General features: G+C 38.7%; 2 protein-coding genes across 11 annotated transcripts in view; both read right to left on the reverse strand.

Moving 5' to 3' along the window:
• Window positions 1-16,290, reverse strand: part of RABGAP1L (RAB GTPase activating protein 1 like) — a 225,614-nt gene that overhangs the window by 149,331 nt on the left and 59,993 nt on the right. The window lies entirely within an intron of this gene.
• Window positions 9,214-10,299, reverse strand: GPR52 (G protein-coupled receptor 52). Its single transcript, XM_054979096.1, has one exon. The coding sequence runs from the start codon at window positions 10,294-10,296 to the stop codon at window positions 9,214-9,216; it is 1,083 nt and encodes a 360-aa protein (XP_054835071.1). The 5' UTR covers window positions 10,297-10,299.

Consider the following 16,290-nt stretch of genomic DNA (forward strand, 5'->3'; position numbering starts at 1 on the left):
AAGGAACCAAAATCTGACAGTTGCTGCACAATTATTTTAGGGATACTGTTTACCATTTTCTTCATAAAAACACTGTCACTCTAACTAGATATATAAACGTACAGTGTCACATTTATCTCCTACAATTTCCGAACACATAGCACATTTGGTGTTTACTTGACAGATATTTTATGCAAACTACAGTTACATATCCTATCATAACAATTTAATCCCTAACCTCACAGGTTTAACCTCTAGTCAACAGGTTTAATTAAATTAATCCCCTAATTAATTAGCCATCTGTATTCTTTTTCTTTTCTGTTCTCTCTTTAATTACATTTTATCTAAGTAAACCAACTAAGAAGGGAAAGTATCAAAAAAAAGAAAGCATATGGCTTGCTAGGCAAAGGTATATTTGTTCAAAGGACGCAAGCTCTTTCTCAGGTTTCAAGAAAAATAATTTCAGGAAGGAAGAGAGCTAAGAATAGTTCTACAAGTTCTCATGGTGTTACCAGAAGCTACAATCACACGCACATTTTACTAAAAAGATATGAAAAAGGAACCTTACAACTGGAAAGATTTTTACTACTGCAATATTCTGCTCTCTTTCCCCATTGCTTCTGGGCTCTCTAATCCTTAGTTTTCCTGTCTACTAGGTCATCTCTCCTCTTCAACTATCTTAAAAAAGCTTCTCTTGATTCAAGTTTTTTCTCTCTGCCAGCCAAACAGAAACCTTCTCTTTCCTCCCCCAACTTAGACTGCTAATATGGCCATTTGTCCTATTTCATAGGAAAAAGCTCTATTTTATGTTGATCTGTCCCCAGTCCAGTAGAAATCAGTATCACATAAATCCAGCCTTATGTGGAGTCAGCATATGAGTTGTCTAACAGATTGAGGCTGCAACCATACACATCTGGGAATAAGCAACAGGGTTTAAATACTTGTGTCACAGAAATACAGATTAGAGCATCTTATACTTAGTGATACACATGTATTCTAGTGAACTTTATATGAACTCTGTATGAACTGTATGTAGTTTTTTCTAACTTGTTGTATAACCACACATGGACCAATGATCATCTACTCACTTAACTTCTCCTGTCACTTTTAGTGATTTATATTTTTTATCTTGCAGCTGGACATAATGTCACTTTTTGGCTAATTAGAATGTCACACGTGTGAAAATATGAATAATTAATTCTTATACTAATCATAGATAAACTATGCTATCACATGAAGATCATCGATTTTGCATATGATAACATATAAAAAGGTGTTAACTCAGCAGATCAGAGTTCGGGCTGAAAGAAATCTCATAAAGATCTAGGTGATAAACTTATGTTTGTAATGTGTGCAAAAGGGAAACTTAATGCATTTCATAGTAAAACTGTTTGATTTAAACTTAAGAGTTAATTAAGAAATGTTAGGAAACTTAATTCTTGTTGCCTTTTTATGTTCCATCTCTGTAGATTTTATATTTTGATATCTTGCTTCATTAAAAAGACTAGAGTTTATTTTAATAAAAGAAACCATTACACTCTAAAAAGGAGTCTGTGTGTCTCAGGGGGTAAGTATTGAAAGAAGAACCCTATAAATAATTTTGTACTGACAAGCAGCTTCTCTAAACAATTACTATGCTATAACATGCTTAATGATAAACTTAACAACACTGAAAGCACTGAACTCTCAATTACAGTATTAACTAAATATCCAAATATGTTGGTACTCCCACAACTGTAAGAGACTGTTTCTTCCAAATCTCCTTCAGTATGGTGACGAGGAAAGTTAACAGATAGTAATAGATAACAGATTTTAAGTTAATAATAATAGATCTGAAGCTAACAGATAGAGCTTAGCTTAACAAAGCAGAATGTAAACATGATATGAGTTATAGAAAAAGGGGATAGATTAGGAATAGATTAAGATATAGGGTTGGAAAGCTGTTGAAAGTCCTGAAAAAGGGGGGAGGGAAAGGGTGGGGGGAAATGATATTGAGATGTTATTTGAAAGTTGTATGTATTAATATTCTCACCTAATAAAAAAAAAATTTTAAGTATGGTGACGAGGAAAGAAGGCAGGCGCGTCTCTTCCTTGCAGGTGGTAGAGGAGTCCCAGTCTGAAAGGGAGTAGTAGTAGTTGGGTGTGGGTAGTTAGTTGACCGAGTCCCCCTGTTTGCTCAACAGAGTGGTATGGCCCAATGTCTTAAGCCCTGTCCTATAAGCATGATAGTGCATGTTGGAGAGGAAGTTGTGAATTTATATGCTTGCTTCATTTATACCCCATGTCAAAATAGCATGGGGGGGGACCCTATTTTTACTGTTCCATGTGCACAGAATGCTCCATGTGGAGCAGCAAAAACAGACACTTGCTATTTTGGAAAACAGCTTTAGGGGGGGGGAGTGTTCTGAGGCCATTTGTGTTCTCCTTTATTTTTTGACAAAAAATAAAAGGTTACTTTTTAAATTAGTTTTTCCTTTAACTCTAATACTAAGATTAGAGTCTGCTGTGGTGTAAATGGCTGTTTACCTGTTCCCATAGAAGTCAGGAGGAGCATAAGACAAAGCTGTGTCCTTACTCTTACCCTGTCCAATCTTCACATTAACAATTTAGCCCCAAGACTGAATATGTTGCCTCTGCATCCTCCATGGCTAGGGACTAATCTGATTCTGGTCATACTATATGCAGACAACATGTCTTTGACCAGAGTGGGATTGTGTAGATCAATTAAGATCTTCATTCAATATTGTGCTGATGAACATCTGGCAATTAATTTTATAAAATCCTAGGTTTTAGTTTTTGCTAGATCTTGTAGTCCGAAGTTACTACAATGGAATACCTCAGGCCACATTATGGAAGAAGTTCAATCTTATAAATATCTGGGAGTTACATTCCAATGTTCACTCTCTTGGGCTTTGGAGATATCCATGAAAGCTGAAATTTTGAGGAAATTCTTTTTCACCACAGGTGCACAATTTGCCATACAGCTTTGGATGTATTTTGGGCAAAAATAACCTCACTGTTTTTGTATGCTATTTTGGTGTGGATTGATAGCCTGGGTACATGCCTAGTAATCCAGACAAATTTCCTTAGATCAATTTTAGCATGTCGAGATGTATCGCCTCATCCTCCTTGTTAATGAAAACTGGGCAGAAAACAGTTTCTCTTATAGCCTGGTTTAATCGTTATTAAATATTGGCTTGCAATTAATCTACAGACCAAGGAATCACTAGTATCACTGTTAGTATTAGATTCTTTTAAACCCGGTTGTGTTCACCTGCTTAAAGAAAAGCTGGACTCACTTGATTTGGATTGTGACTCTTTGCTGGCCTTGGGGAAGACTGGTGCTTATAGTTTATTAGCAGTCATCTTTTGGTGGACAAATGGCGCGGTCTTCAGGAAGGGAAGTGGTGCATATGCTCTCCCGTGTATTTTGGATATTACTTCAATCAATATCAATTACCATATTTTTATAGTATTATGGTACCATGTTATCTGAGATTCATCTTGCAAGAATGAATTCACTTCCACTTGCTGTCTTACATGGACAATTTTCTGGCCAAGAGAAGGGATCTAGATTTGTATCTGATACAAGTTTTTGGTAGAGACTACTGAGCATTTTTTTTTCTTTTTCTGTGCAATTTATTCAGATCTGAGAAGAAAATTTCTGGATCCTTATTTGAATAGGAAGCCTGTTCATTCTTCTAATTATCATTTAATGACTCTGTTAGCGGAGTTGGATTTTAATATGGCATTAGATGTATGTAAATATATAATAGCTGCAATTAAACATCATTTGTTTTTAATGAATATTGAACAGCAATAACTTTTTTGTTATATTGCTGTCTTTTTCTGGTCAAACAGCTTATTGGCTTTAAGACCTACATGGGATATAATTCTAGTTTTTAACAGTCATTCCCCACAGCTGCTGTGTAGCTGCAGAAGCCTGAATTGGGCCTGGGAAACCCAGACCAAACTCTTTAAAAACCTGCACATCTAGAGAGATCCTCAGCTTCAATATAGCCCATAATAACATTTTACTCACTGTCTACCTAAAAAGGTCAGGAAAGCTTTCACTCTCCTGGCTTTCTGTGTTGTTTAATATGTCAGGTTTAGAATTGCTCATGCTTAGTTCAGCATTTCTTCAGCTCTGTACTGGATTGTTGCTTTTCCCAAAAAACTATTCAAATTTACATCTATAAACCCTATTGCACTGTTCACTGAAATGTCTCTGCAGTTGATTGTAGTGACTTATACTGTGTAATCTGCTTTGAGATTCAGTGACAAAGGCAAACTATAAATAGCATGATGTAAATAAACAATGCACTCTTGTTTTCTATAGTTTTCTAATTTCAATGTTTATTTTTCCTGTGTATCAGTTGGCAAGAATTAAGATACATGTGAAGGCTGCATAGAGTACAACAGTTTGTAACTGTCTATCCAATACTGGGAATTTTCAGGTGTCTAGTCATGTTTTGAGAGTCAAAGCTCTCAAAAACCATATACCCTGGAAATCTTGTTGATTTTTAAGATGCTATTGGACTCAAATATTGCTCAATATTGGGTATACTTGTTATTTTGCATGTAGAAGAGTAAGAAATGTAGAAAAGTGAAAAAATTCCATAAATATGTCAAACAGTACAATTTTATATGCTAATAAATGATACATTTTATGTTGTTAAAGCAGTAAAACAAACTTAGTTGTGATAGAAAAGTCTATATTTCAATTCTTCCAAAGGCTTCAAAATGTCCAGAAATGTTATACCTCTCTATTCTAGCACTCTGAAAGGTGGCAATAATATATAGTGTGTCCTTTCAAAAGTCAAACCAGTCAGCGTTTAACGTTCTTACCAATATATATGTTAACCAGCTTAGCGTCTTTAAGTGATGCCCACTCAGAGCTGTTTACAAAGTAAACAACAAATTATCAGTCAGTCCTTGAGCATTTAGAAAAGGCAGCTGTGATTACTAAGAATCAGCATGGGTTACTCAAGAACATGTCATGTCTGACTAACCTTATCTCCTTTTTTGAGAGAGTTACTACTTAGGTGGATCAGGGGGATGCGGTATTGATAAGGTTCCACATGATATTCTGGCTGACAAGTTGGTAATATGTGGTTTGGATCCTATTACTGTTAGATTGTAACTGGTTGACAGAATGTACCCAAAGAGTGCTTGTAAATGGTTCCTCGTCTTCTTGGAGAGGAGTGACAAGTGGAGTGCCTTAGGGATCTGTTCTGAGCCCTGTGTTGTTCAACATCTTTATAAATGACTTGGATGAAGGAGCAGAGGGGATGCTCATTTGCAGATGATACTAAACTAGGAGGGGTTGCAAACACAATAGAAGACAGAAGCAATACTCAAGGTGATCCTGACAGGCTGGAAAACTGGGCTAAAACTAAAAAAATGAATTTCAACAGAGATAAACATGTTCTGCATTTAGGAAAGAAAAATCAAAGGCACACTTACAGGATGGGGGAGATCTGTCTTGACAGTAGAACATGAAAAAGATCTAGGGAACTTAGTAGATTGTACACTGAACATGAGTCAGCAAGTTAATGATGTAGCTAAAAAGGCTAATGTGATCATAGGCTGTATCAACAGAAGTAGTGTTCAGATCACGTGACGTGATCATATCGCTTTACTCTGCTCTAGTTTTGGGCACCACAGTTTAAGAAGGATACTGACAAGCTGGAGTGTATCCAAAGGAGGACAGTGAAGATGGTGAGGGGTCTGGAGACCAAGTTTTATGAGGAAAGGTTGAAGGAGCTGGGTATGTTTAGCCTGGAGAGGAGGCAACTGAGACATGATATGATAGCCCTCTTCAAGGATGAAGCAGAATTGTTTTCTGTTGCCCCAGAGGGTTGGACAAGAAACAACAGATTAAAATTAAAGCAAAAGAGTTTTCAGCTAAACATCAGAAAGAATGTCCTGATAGTTCCGCAGTGGAACAGGCTTCCTCGGGAAGTAGTGGGCTCTCCTTCCTTGGAAGTATTTAAGAAGAGGCTAGATGGTCATCTATGATGATTCTCGGACTTAATATGAATGTACACGGATCACGAGAGGGAGCACATGAAGGGCTGAGCCCGTGCTTGGCTGTCATGGCCCTTTCTTATATGCCTAGGGTAATGCTGATCGCCACTTAGGGGTCAGGAAGGAATTTTACTCCAGGCCAGATTGGCCAGGGATCCTGGAGGTTTCTTGCCTTCCTCTGGACATAGAACAGTGGTCACTGAAGGGTGAGGTCGGGGGAATAGCTGTGAATTTCCTGAGTTGTGCAGCTGGCTGGGCTTGATGACACTTGGGGTACCTTCTAGCTATATGTTTCTATGTTAATGCCTGTCTAAGGAATGACCTGTAGTGGGATCTGGGGACAAAGGTTACTCTTTTTGGGTATTATGAAGTTCTGATCACTGCTAGTCAAAGGGATGTTTATTATAGGAGTTTTTGGAGGGAATACTGTGTATTATTGTATAAGAGTTCCACATCTAAGCTGCTTTGGAATTGTTTTGCTGGGAAGAAAAAGAGAAACAAAATGCCTTAATCTACAATTTAATAAATAACACAGCAAACTCAGATCAGTTCTTAAGTCAGCCAATCCTGGGTCCACAACCAGTCTTTATGGGGCTAGGCAACATGCAACACAGTTCTCATACCATGTCTTGGTTTGCCACAAAGACTTTCTATCGACAAGAAGAAGAGATGTAAAATTTCACAGAAACTTTTAAGCCTTTGAAAAGAAACATTTTCTTCTCGTTTGATATAGATTTTCAGAGAAACTGAAATATATGCAATACGAACTTTATTAACCAACCCAAACTTATTTTGCTACTTTAACAACATAAAAAGCATAATATACACCCAGTTCTAAAGCAACAGAGAGCTCCACACTGTTGCACTCTATGCTATTTTAGCATACTACATTTATCTCTAAAGAAAAAAAGATATGTTTCATGGGTCTTTTTCAGTTCAGGACTTCCTGCCAACAGGAAAGCCTTTAACAGAGAGCTCTCATGGATACGAGATGTCCCTTGATCACAAGATGCCCCGCCTAGTGATCAAGGAGATCATACAAAGCTTTAGTCTTTTTCCATCCTGCAGTCTAAACGTACTCCAAGTTCTAGATAGAACACGTACCAAAATCCAGGGCTTACCAAATGCAGCTCTGGAACCAAACTGCAATATGGAGCTTTAGAACATTTAAATAAAAAATTGCTTTTGAGGCTATACCAAGTGCTTTCCTTTTACAAATGAGCAGAGCAGATAGTACACCTCCACACATAAAAGTACAGAAAGGTGTAAGCACAACTTCATTATACATTTTACCAAAAGATATACATATTACAATACAGCTGTAAGGCTAGTATTTTGTATCTGGGCGGCATGTAATAGCCAACAGGCAGAAACTAGCAACTGGGGCCCAAACCAGTATTTATTTACTTTAGTGATAGTTACAGCCCAAACTAAACAGTTGCCAACCACACTGATTTTACTGGGAAAGATTTAAGCATTTTCACACCTCTCTCTCTCTCTCTCTCTCTCTCACACACACACACACACACACACACACACACACACACTATTATTGATTTCAGTGTGTGTAACAACATTCGACTTATATACCGCCCTTCAGGACAACTTAATGCCCACTCACAGTGGTTTACAAAGTATGCCATTATTATCCCCACAACAAAACACGCTGTGAGATGGGTGGGGGTGAGAGAGCTCCTCAAAGCTGTGACTTACCCAAGGTCACCCAGCTGGCTTCAAGTGGAGGAGTGAGGAATCAAACCCGGTTCTCTAGATTAGTGTCCCGCGCTCTTAGCCACTACACCACACTAGCTCTCAAATGGGACTCAGAATCCCTTAATTTTAGTTGGATTGTACCCCTGGTATTTAATAAGCCTGCATAAATTTATTACAGAAGACCACACAGAAGTTCCAATCCAAGATCCTTAAATCTGCATGCCCTCTAAAAGATGGCTCATTACTCAACTACATGGAGAGATCATACTCAAATACATGAGGAGACTGAATCCAATATTAAGAGCTTTTGAGCTCCAAAAAAAGGTCCACTACATATTTAACAATTCACAAAAAATAGTTTAGAAAGCCTATTTTAAAATGTTATTTACCCCAAGTTTAAAGTAGCTATGGTTTACCAATATGCAATGAAACTCATTAAGCACAGAATACAAAGCTGACATTTTAATATATAGAATGTACATATGGAATTCATACAGAGCATTAACAGCTACAACAAGGTTAGTAGCCCTGCTTTTTTTAAAAAAAATTAGTTTACAGTGTTACTATCCTGCTGCCTATTGTTATTGTATGTACATTACCTGCAAAGCAAAAGCATAACATAAACAGATGCCATAGATATGAACTAATTTAATAGACACTAGAAAATACAGAGTAGTTTAATTAATTTGAGTATTCTGTTTCAGTTGCAGGATAAAATCTTCCCCCAAATGTACCTACCACATAATTCTAATTTCAATTGTTGAAAAGCAGTCACACACTTGCTTTTGCCAAAAGGTTACTCATTAAAGGCATGAGCAGTCCCCCAGGCCTGCATCCCTCTGAGTGCAGGGTTGGTGGGTATGTGCTAGACTGAGGAAGACAATACAGGATGGATCTATCTCTAAACAAATGACATGCTTCGATAACGGGGACATGGATTTCCAAAGAAGAAAACGGAAATGAACATATAATACATATTTCACTTATCAAGTTATTTTCTTCTGTTATCTTTAAGTTGCAAAATCATATCAGGTTTCAAACGTTTTTGCACGCAAGACAAAAAATACAAGACCAAAGCTGTCTTATATCGAAACATTTATTTTGTATCTACTAAGTACGTCATTGATACCACTCTCTTAAAGATGCATTTTAAATACAACAGATTACTACATATTCATCCACATATATAATATGTGACAATTTAACTATTAATGTTGGTAAAGTTGTTCTTCAGCTCTGATACACTTAGTTCATACCACTGAAAGCTTTCCTTCATATTTGCCACTGACTCACTCTCAAACCACAACCCCACAAAGAATACGTCTCTCACCATTTCAGTGCTCTTCCACAATCCATTATTAGAGCAATCTTTTCAACCCATCATTCATTTTACAGTGAATCAGACATTCAAGTTGAATTTCTACATTCCAAAGCATGAAATACTACCTAGCCACAACATCAGATTGTATTTTGGAACTGTCCCCATTTTCCTTAGATAGAACAAGAATTAGCTCGTTTTCTAGGAACTGGGTCTTGAACAATGCTGTCTTTTTTACGTATACAAGATGAACATACTGTCTCTGATAGTCTCCAAAGTCCCAGCCTGAAAACACTGTTTGAGAGGCTATATATAACACAGTTGCAAAAACTATTGCTTATAGCAAGCCATGTTGTTACGAAAGAGAGGGCTGTATTTTCTAGCACCCTAGAGCTCTCTAACATGAAGTATATGATGTAGGGGAGCCAGAGCACATAAAACACACTAGTTATACGAAATAAAACCATAGCATAGCGACGGTCAGGGCTATGTCCAGTTTCAGCATCAGTATCCACTTCATCTGTAGGGAAACGAGCTCTCCTGTCATTTATCTCTTTGGTGTGCTGCCGACAGATTTTAAAGATGTGAAAGTATGTAAAACAGATGATGAAGGCAGCTGGAGCATACAGTAAGCATACAATAAAACCAGTGAAGTAGGCATTAGTAAGCCAAGAGGTTGCGCACCATTTAAAAATGTCTCCGTGATAACCCGGCTTTCCCCAACCAAAAAAAGAAGGCAAGAAGATCAGGCAGGAGTAAAGCCAAATCAAAATGATGCAGATTCTCAATCGACATGGTGTGACCAACTGGTTGTAGGAGAGGGGCTTCGTGATAGCAAGATAGCGATCTACGCTAATGAAAGCAAGGCAAGCCATAGAAACACTCTTCAGTACAGAGATGACGTATCCAAAAACTTGACAAGTCAGGGACTCATGTACACCTGTAGAGTAGTGAAGCAATGATAAAGTAGGAACTAAGCAGCTAACCCCAACAAAGAGATCAGCATACGCCATAGTCTGGATAAAATAGCTGGTAGTGTAATGATGTAATAATGGAGCACAGTGAAAGACAAAAATTACTGTCAAATTGCCCACAATAATTAAAAACGTTAGTAAGACAATAATGATAGTCTCAAGAATGCAGATGTCAATGGCACTGTAGTGTCCAAATCCAAATGGGCAGGAGTGGTGCTCAGATACATTCACGCCACTGCTTGTATTCAGAGTCTTCCACTCAACCCACATGGAATTGTTCATGGTTTGCAATACATAACAATATGATCCCAACTCCAGTGATTAAGTGACCTGTCAATCACCATCTAAATCCCTTTCTGTGTCTCAATTTCTCCATGTAGCTTCTGGAACTACCTCTGAAGAGTTAATATTACAACACAGAAAAGAGACAAAAAGGCTGTTAGCCTGCTTCTTCCTGTGCTCACTTCTTTCTTAAAATACCAAGGCACTTCTAAACAAAGCATGTCCTTCAAGATATACTTTTGAAAGATAGAAATACAGAGCAGGACTGGGAAAGGAGAGAAAATCTCAATACTGTGATTAAAATCTTGGACATACATTTCCCTGAGAAATGTTTCAAAAATTGAAAAGAAAGGAAAAAATACGGAAATAATTCACACTATAATGTTTTCTAAAACTATTTCCTAACAATTTCTGTTTAAGAACAAAGTGTCCAAGAACTTCACTAACATCATCCTAATGTACGGTATCTCTTGACTCTCTTCAAGCAGCAATGCCACTTGTATCTTCTTGACTCATTCATTTTGGAATTATAACTCTGCACATATTAATGCCAACAAACTTCACTACTGTTTGGTAAAGAAACGAGTTTGGACAGTGACGGAAATGTGAAGAGCCATGTCTTAATATCGATTCGTGATGTCCTCTCCATTGAGTTCAGAAGACAGTGTATAATAAAGAAAAGCTACAAACAGATGAGGTTTTTTTTAGTTCCAGTCAATAATCAATTCCGTTTGAAACATGTGTCATCCGTTACAATAATGAAGTGTCAGCAGGATAATCCAAGTTTCTCACAAAACACAAATTGCCTTGCAATTAATTTCAAGAATGGTGAAATTAAATAATTGTCTTTAGAAATAATGCCACAGCTGCTACAGTAGATGATCAATATTGTGAAGTTCATAGCTCTATTCCATCTCATTTCTCACCTCTATACTGATGTCCACATTTTTCCACATGCCTCAGACACAATGAGATCATAAACTTCCAAGTACAGTCTTCGGAGAAGCTAATGAAATGCTGGTTCAAAAAGAAAGACTGTCAATTTTATACTCCTTCTCCAGTAGTCCGCGAGTTTCGTTTCCTCAGTTGCTTTGTGTGCCTTTTCTTTAGACCATTAGGTTGATAAACAGCTGCTTCCAAAACTGTAGCTCAACAGCCAAAAATATTACCACAGCTATTATAACTGCAATTACGCCACATCCATAGGATAACAGAAAGCACTTTCAATACTCACTAATAAGAAGGTATTTGGCTACTGTCTGGATCATTCAGCATATGCAGCAGTCTTGCTTTTCAACCCACCCACCCATCCACACCCAAACCAAATGCATCTTTAATAATTTAAAGCTGCAGCGTGGGGGATAATTAGTCCAGAGCTTTTAAAAAGCACATTCCAAGGTCATTCCAATTTTGTGTTAATGTTTAGATGAACAGCTTTTTAAAAAGTGCTGAGTTCTCACTGTTTCTGTATTGTCCTTGCTGTGCCTTCTGAAGGAATTCCTTACACAGGCAAAGAAAAGAAATTTTTCTCTGATCCTGCAACAGCAATGGGATAGAAAGCATCCTTTTTTAAGTTTCAGGTCTCATGTTCATCATCACTGTGGTGACCGTCTTCATGCTTTCATAAATATCCACAAAGGTAGCCCATTCGTCACTTCTTCTCTCTAAGCAGTCCATTCAAAATTAATACTGTATGCAAATTATCTTGTCAAAGGCAATCAGGCAGTCTCTCTCACATACATTTGCTTTGTCTGATGCTGTGGGTGAAGTCCCAGAAATCCTGTTTGCTGTGATCCGTTTTGAGAAAGCTCCTGCTCTTTCCCTCACTCTCTCCTGTGAGATTAAAGCTTGCACCTCAGCTTGCCCCTCCTCTTCATCCTTAGCTGATGCAGAAGAACTTGCCATCAGAAAGGTGACTCGGTCCTTCAGCCCCAATCAAAAGCACAGCCAATGGCTACTGCAGCTGAAACTGTCACTAGGTAACAGTTGCCAGGCACAATGCCGGCTTATAGCCTTCCACAGCAAGCCGTGAATAAGAATGACAAGGAAGACAATGGAAATGACCAGTCTGAATGAATACACTGAAGATTTTAGGAACCAAGCGTGTTTGTTGGGTTCACCTTGCCCCAGCTGACAAGCCGTGAAAACATTCACAGGGATAACTCTACATCCTCCAACAGAGAAACTACCTTTAAATATTATAACCAGTGGCACTTAAGCACAAGTCAGCAGTAATCTAATCCCCACTGGCAAGGAAGACTTATTAATTATTAAGCTAAAAAAATAAGTGAAAAGCTTCATAAAGTCAAACAACTGTTTGACATTTCAAACGTTCATATGTTGTTCTACAGAGATTATTAAACACTGAAATTCTTCTTGACATCCCTACATAGCTCAAATAACCAATGTGATCGAATAAAGGTTTGCTGTAAACATCATTCATTTAGATACATAACCCTCACGGAAAGTTAACTTAAAATTAAGACTTGAACCCCACAAATAGTTCATCATACATCAGGGTTTTTTAAAAAAAAGTATGAATGCATTATGCCCTATGACAGCTTTTACATTAATTTCTCATTAATTACGCCTTAGTAATGTTGCATATTTTTATAGCACTTCCAGGAAATCCAGATTCAAAAATCTGAACAGAGACAACCAAGCACTAATTGCTTCATTAAATCCTCTGAATGTATACAAATCGGAGTAGGCTTGTGGAAGTTCTGAAACAATACACATTACAAAATTCTGATTTATAAAGTTTTCTACTGCTCATATATCCCTTTTCATTTCATTGAAAATTAATAATGGACAACTGAATAATAATTACATTTGACATTTACATGTAAAACATTCAGCACAGGATTATGACCACATACACTACTATGCAAGGCAACTGCAGCTTTTTATAAAACTGCAATGGCATTTACGTACAGCAAGAAGTGCCTAAGAATAAAGAAATCCAGTACTTTTTTTATCAACAAGGTTTCTAAGTACGTGTTTTGTTCCCCTCTGATGAACAGGTAAAATTCATTTTAAACAATGTACCCTCCCATATTTACAACTTTAAAACAGCAAATAACCCCAGGCAGTTACTTTAGGGAAAACTCTGCATTGGTTTCCTCAGGAGACAAGGTCAGTAAATAGGCACAGCAGAGCCTCCTCAGTGATGGCACTGCAGATAAGTAATGACCTCCAATCAGAGACCTGGTAAAGCCTTTTATATTCTGCCAGACATATGGGGGAAAGCCTGATCATTTTGTTTATTAGTTCTATACAATTTACTGCCTCTATTTATTAATAGGGTTGCCAACTCTAAATTGGGACATTCCTGAAGCTTAGGGGGTGGAGCCTGCAGAGGGCAGCGTTTAGGGAGGGTAGGGATCTCAGTAAGGTATGATGCTATAGAGCCCACCCTCCAAAGCAGCCATTTTCTCCAGGGGAACTGATCTGTTGTTATCTAGCGATCAGTTGTAATTCCCTGAGAACTCCAGGTGCCACTTGGAAGCTGACAAGCCTAGTTTATTCATAATATTTAATACTAACTTTAACTTGGGATTATAGTTTGTATTTTCATATAGTTTCCAACTATACATTGTATACTTTTATTTTTGAGATCCCAAGGTACATAAAATATAAAGCTACATTGGTTGTTTCTCAGAAAACATCCTATTATAGTATAAGAGGGTTCCAAGTTGATGGGAAGAAAACATTTATCTGGCAGCACATGTCTTAATATTTCCAGTATCTCGGTGGGCACTGAAGGTCAAAAAAGTCATAACAATCTCTCTGATTGTGGCTGGTTTACTTGCTTTGATAGCACTTGGTACATTCCTGAGCAAGTCGCCTGAGTCCTACTTGGGAAACATCAAAAATGGAATGTTGGCTTAGGCTTGCCTTAGCCATGATCCAAAAGGCTACGCAAGGAACACTGCTTGGGCACCAGTGTTCTCCCAATCATTCCTTTCCCACAGGAGCCCCTGACTCCATCCAGAAATGCCAGTCCTGAAGGGATAGTTTAGAAATGCATTCAACACAGTGTGATGCGAAGCAGCTTGAACTGGGCATACGGACAGCATGACAGCACCTTAAAATAAGGCTCCACTCCCACAGCACCCCACACCGTGTGCCTGCCCACACTGGTGAGCTAATGCTCACTGGCTCCCCTGCTTGGACTGCTAACAAATGCCCACCTTTTTCCTCATCCTTTGCTGGGGAAGGGATGAAGTAGCATCGGCTGGGAAGCCAAAAGGCTTTAAAATGGCATCAATGGTGCTAGTCAAATGAGCATTTTTATAGCTCTTTGGGGAAACATTCATCACAGACAGAAAGGATAGGCACTTAAGGCATGCAATATAGTTTATGATATGCTTCAACCTCCGCAAACGTATTATGTGTGATATAGCTTGCTTCAGGGCAAGTTTCACAGGACAGTAATAAATATGTAGAAAGCAATATTACGAACACTGGAACAACATCATCACTATATGATACCACTTAATGTGGCAACCATAATATCAAGCTGAGTACTGGGTAAAACCCCTGGAAGGACAACACTGTACCCCAAGGCAGACGGGGCTGGAGAGTAAAGGGAACATCAGCCTGCAGAGATCCACTTCTATGGTGGTAAATGAATTACAGAGCAGCCCCCAGACACACCACAATGAAGCCGAGCTGGGAAATGCAACCCAGGCACCTTTTGGGTCAGAAGACATTATCAACTGTTTGTGGGGAAAGAGACAAAGATAAAACTAGCTCCCTGTATGCATCTGCTGTGTGTGCTTACACACATTTGGAATCAACAAGATGGAGACAGCTTAGGATGCAAAATGCACGGAGCCCACACAGAGGCCTTTATAGTTCACAGTGACTCAGATTACTCGTACAGAAGCACTCTCTTTTTCCACACAAGAAAAAACATGTAAATCTGCAACAGTAAGACCTAATGCTACATTCTATTAATCTCTGGCCTGCTGAAGTATTGTGTTTAGGTCACAGAAGCCATGAATTATGGGAATTTGCCCTAGGTTCATATAGTCAGAGATGTTAGCAGCCCCATCCCTTCTCCTTACTGAAAAGGTAGTTTATGAATATGAAATATTGTAAGCCCCTGCCTCATGTGCCAATAAGCACATGGCACTGCCTGGCCATGCCGAACAAACGCCAACCCTGGCAGGAGTTGGGAAATTACCAGAAGGCGAGTCAGGCTGTCTAGCTGCCCCTCCACACCCCGGAGAAGCACTTAAGTAAAACAAAAGAGGTCTTCCAGGAGTTCCTGCTTATCTCATCAATGCCCTTCTGTACCTTCCTCACCCCTCTTTCCCAATCTGGGCTATTCAGAGACCTAATAGTCTCTCCTATCTCTCCAGCACAGGTCATCACACACCCTTTTTCACCTATAGTTTCTCCCAGAGATGATTAATCAAGCCTTTCCCAATTTATTGTTACACCTCCGGACAAGCCATCAAGCTATTGTTTCAGGGGAAGAAGATGTAATTCTGCCCCAGAGCACATTTCAAACTATAATTGGCCTGCCCCAAGTTCAGGTGTTCTGGACCCATCCACGCACCCTCAGATTACATCCGAGCCCTCTTTTCCCCTTCTGTGAGATGCTGGCCATCCTCGCTACTATTCCGCGGACCTTCTCTCCCTTCAGGACTGGTAAATATTCTCCCATCCCAACTACTTTCCATTTCATCCCTGTTTTCTAGTTAGTTCTGCATGTATACTCTGTGTGTTCTCTGTGTTTGCTCTTTTTGCTCTGTTAATAAAGCAGCCTTTCCTGTTGAATACCTGCCTGTTTACTTGAGAGTTCTCTAAGGGAATGATCCCAGTGTATATTGGTGGAGAACCTGCAGTTACCCCCCCCCTCCTTTCGCTGTGTCTCCTTGAATGCTAATTCCCCCAACTCACAAGGAGACTCCCCCCATTTAGGGTAACAGTGTCTGACGAATATAAATTTTTGAAATTCACCGGACTCATTCAAAGTCAGTG

The sequence above is a fragment of the Eublepharis macularius genome, chromosome 5 (genome assembly GCF_028583425.1).
Source record: "Eublepharis macularius isolate TG4126 chromosome 5, MPM_Emac_v1.0, whole genome shotgun sequence".
Taxonomy (NCBI): domain Eukaryota; kingdom Metazoa; phylum Chordata; class Lepidosauria; order Squamata; family Eublepharidae; genus Eublepharis; species Eublepharis macularius.

Bases quoted from the DNA above. Each gene is read 5' to 3' on its own strand.
- GPR52 (XM_054979096.1), bottom strand. From the start codon at position 10,296: ATGAACAATTCCATGTGGGTTGAGTGGAAGACTCTGAATACAAGCAGT.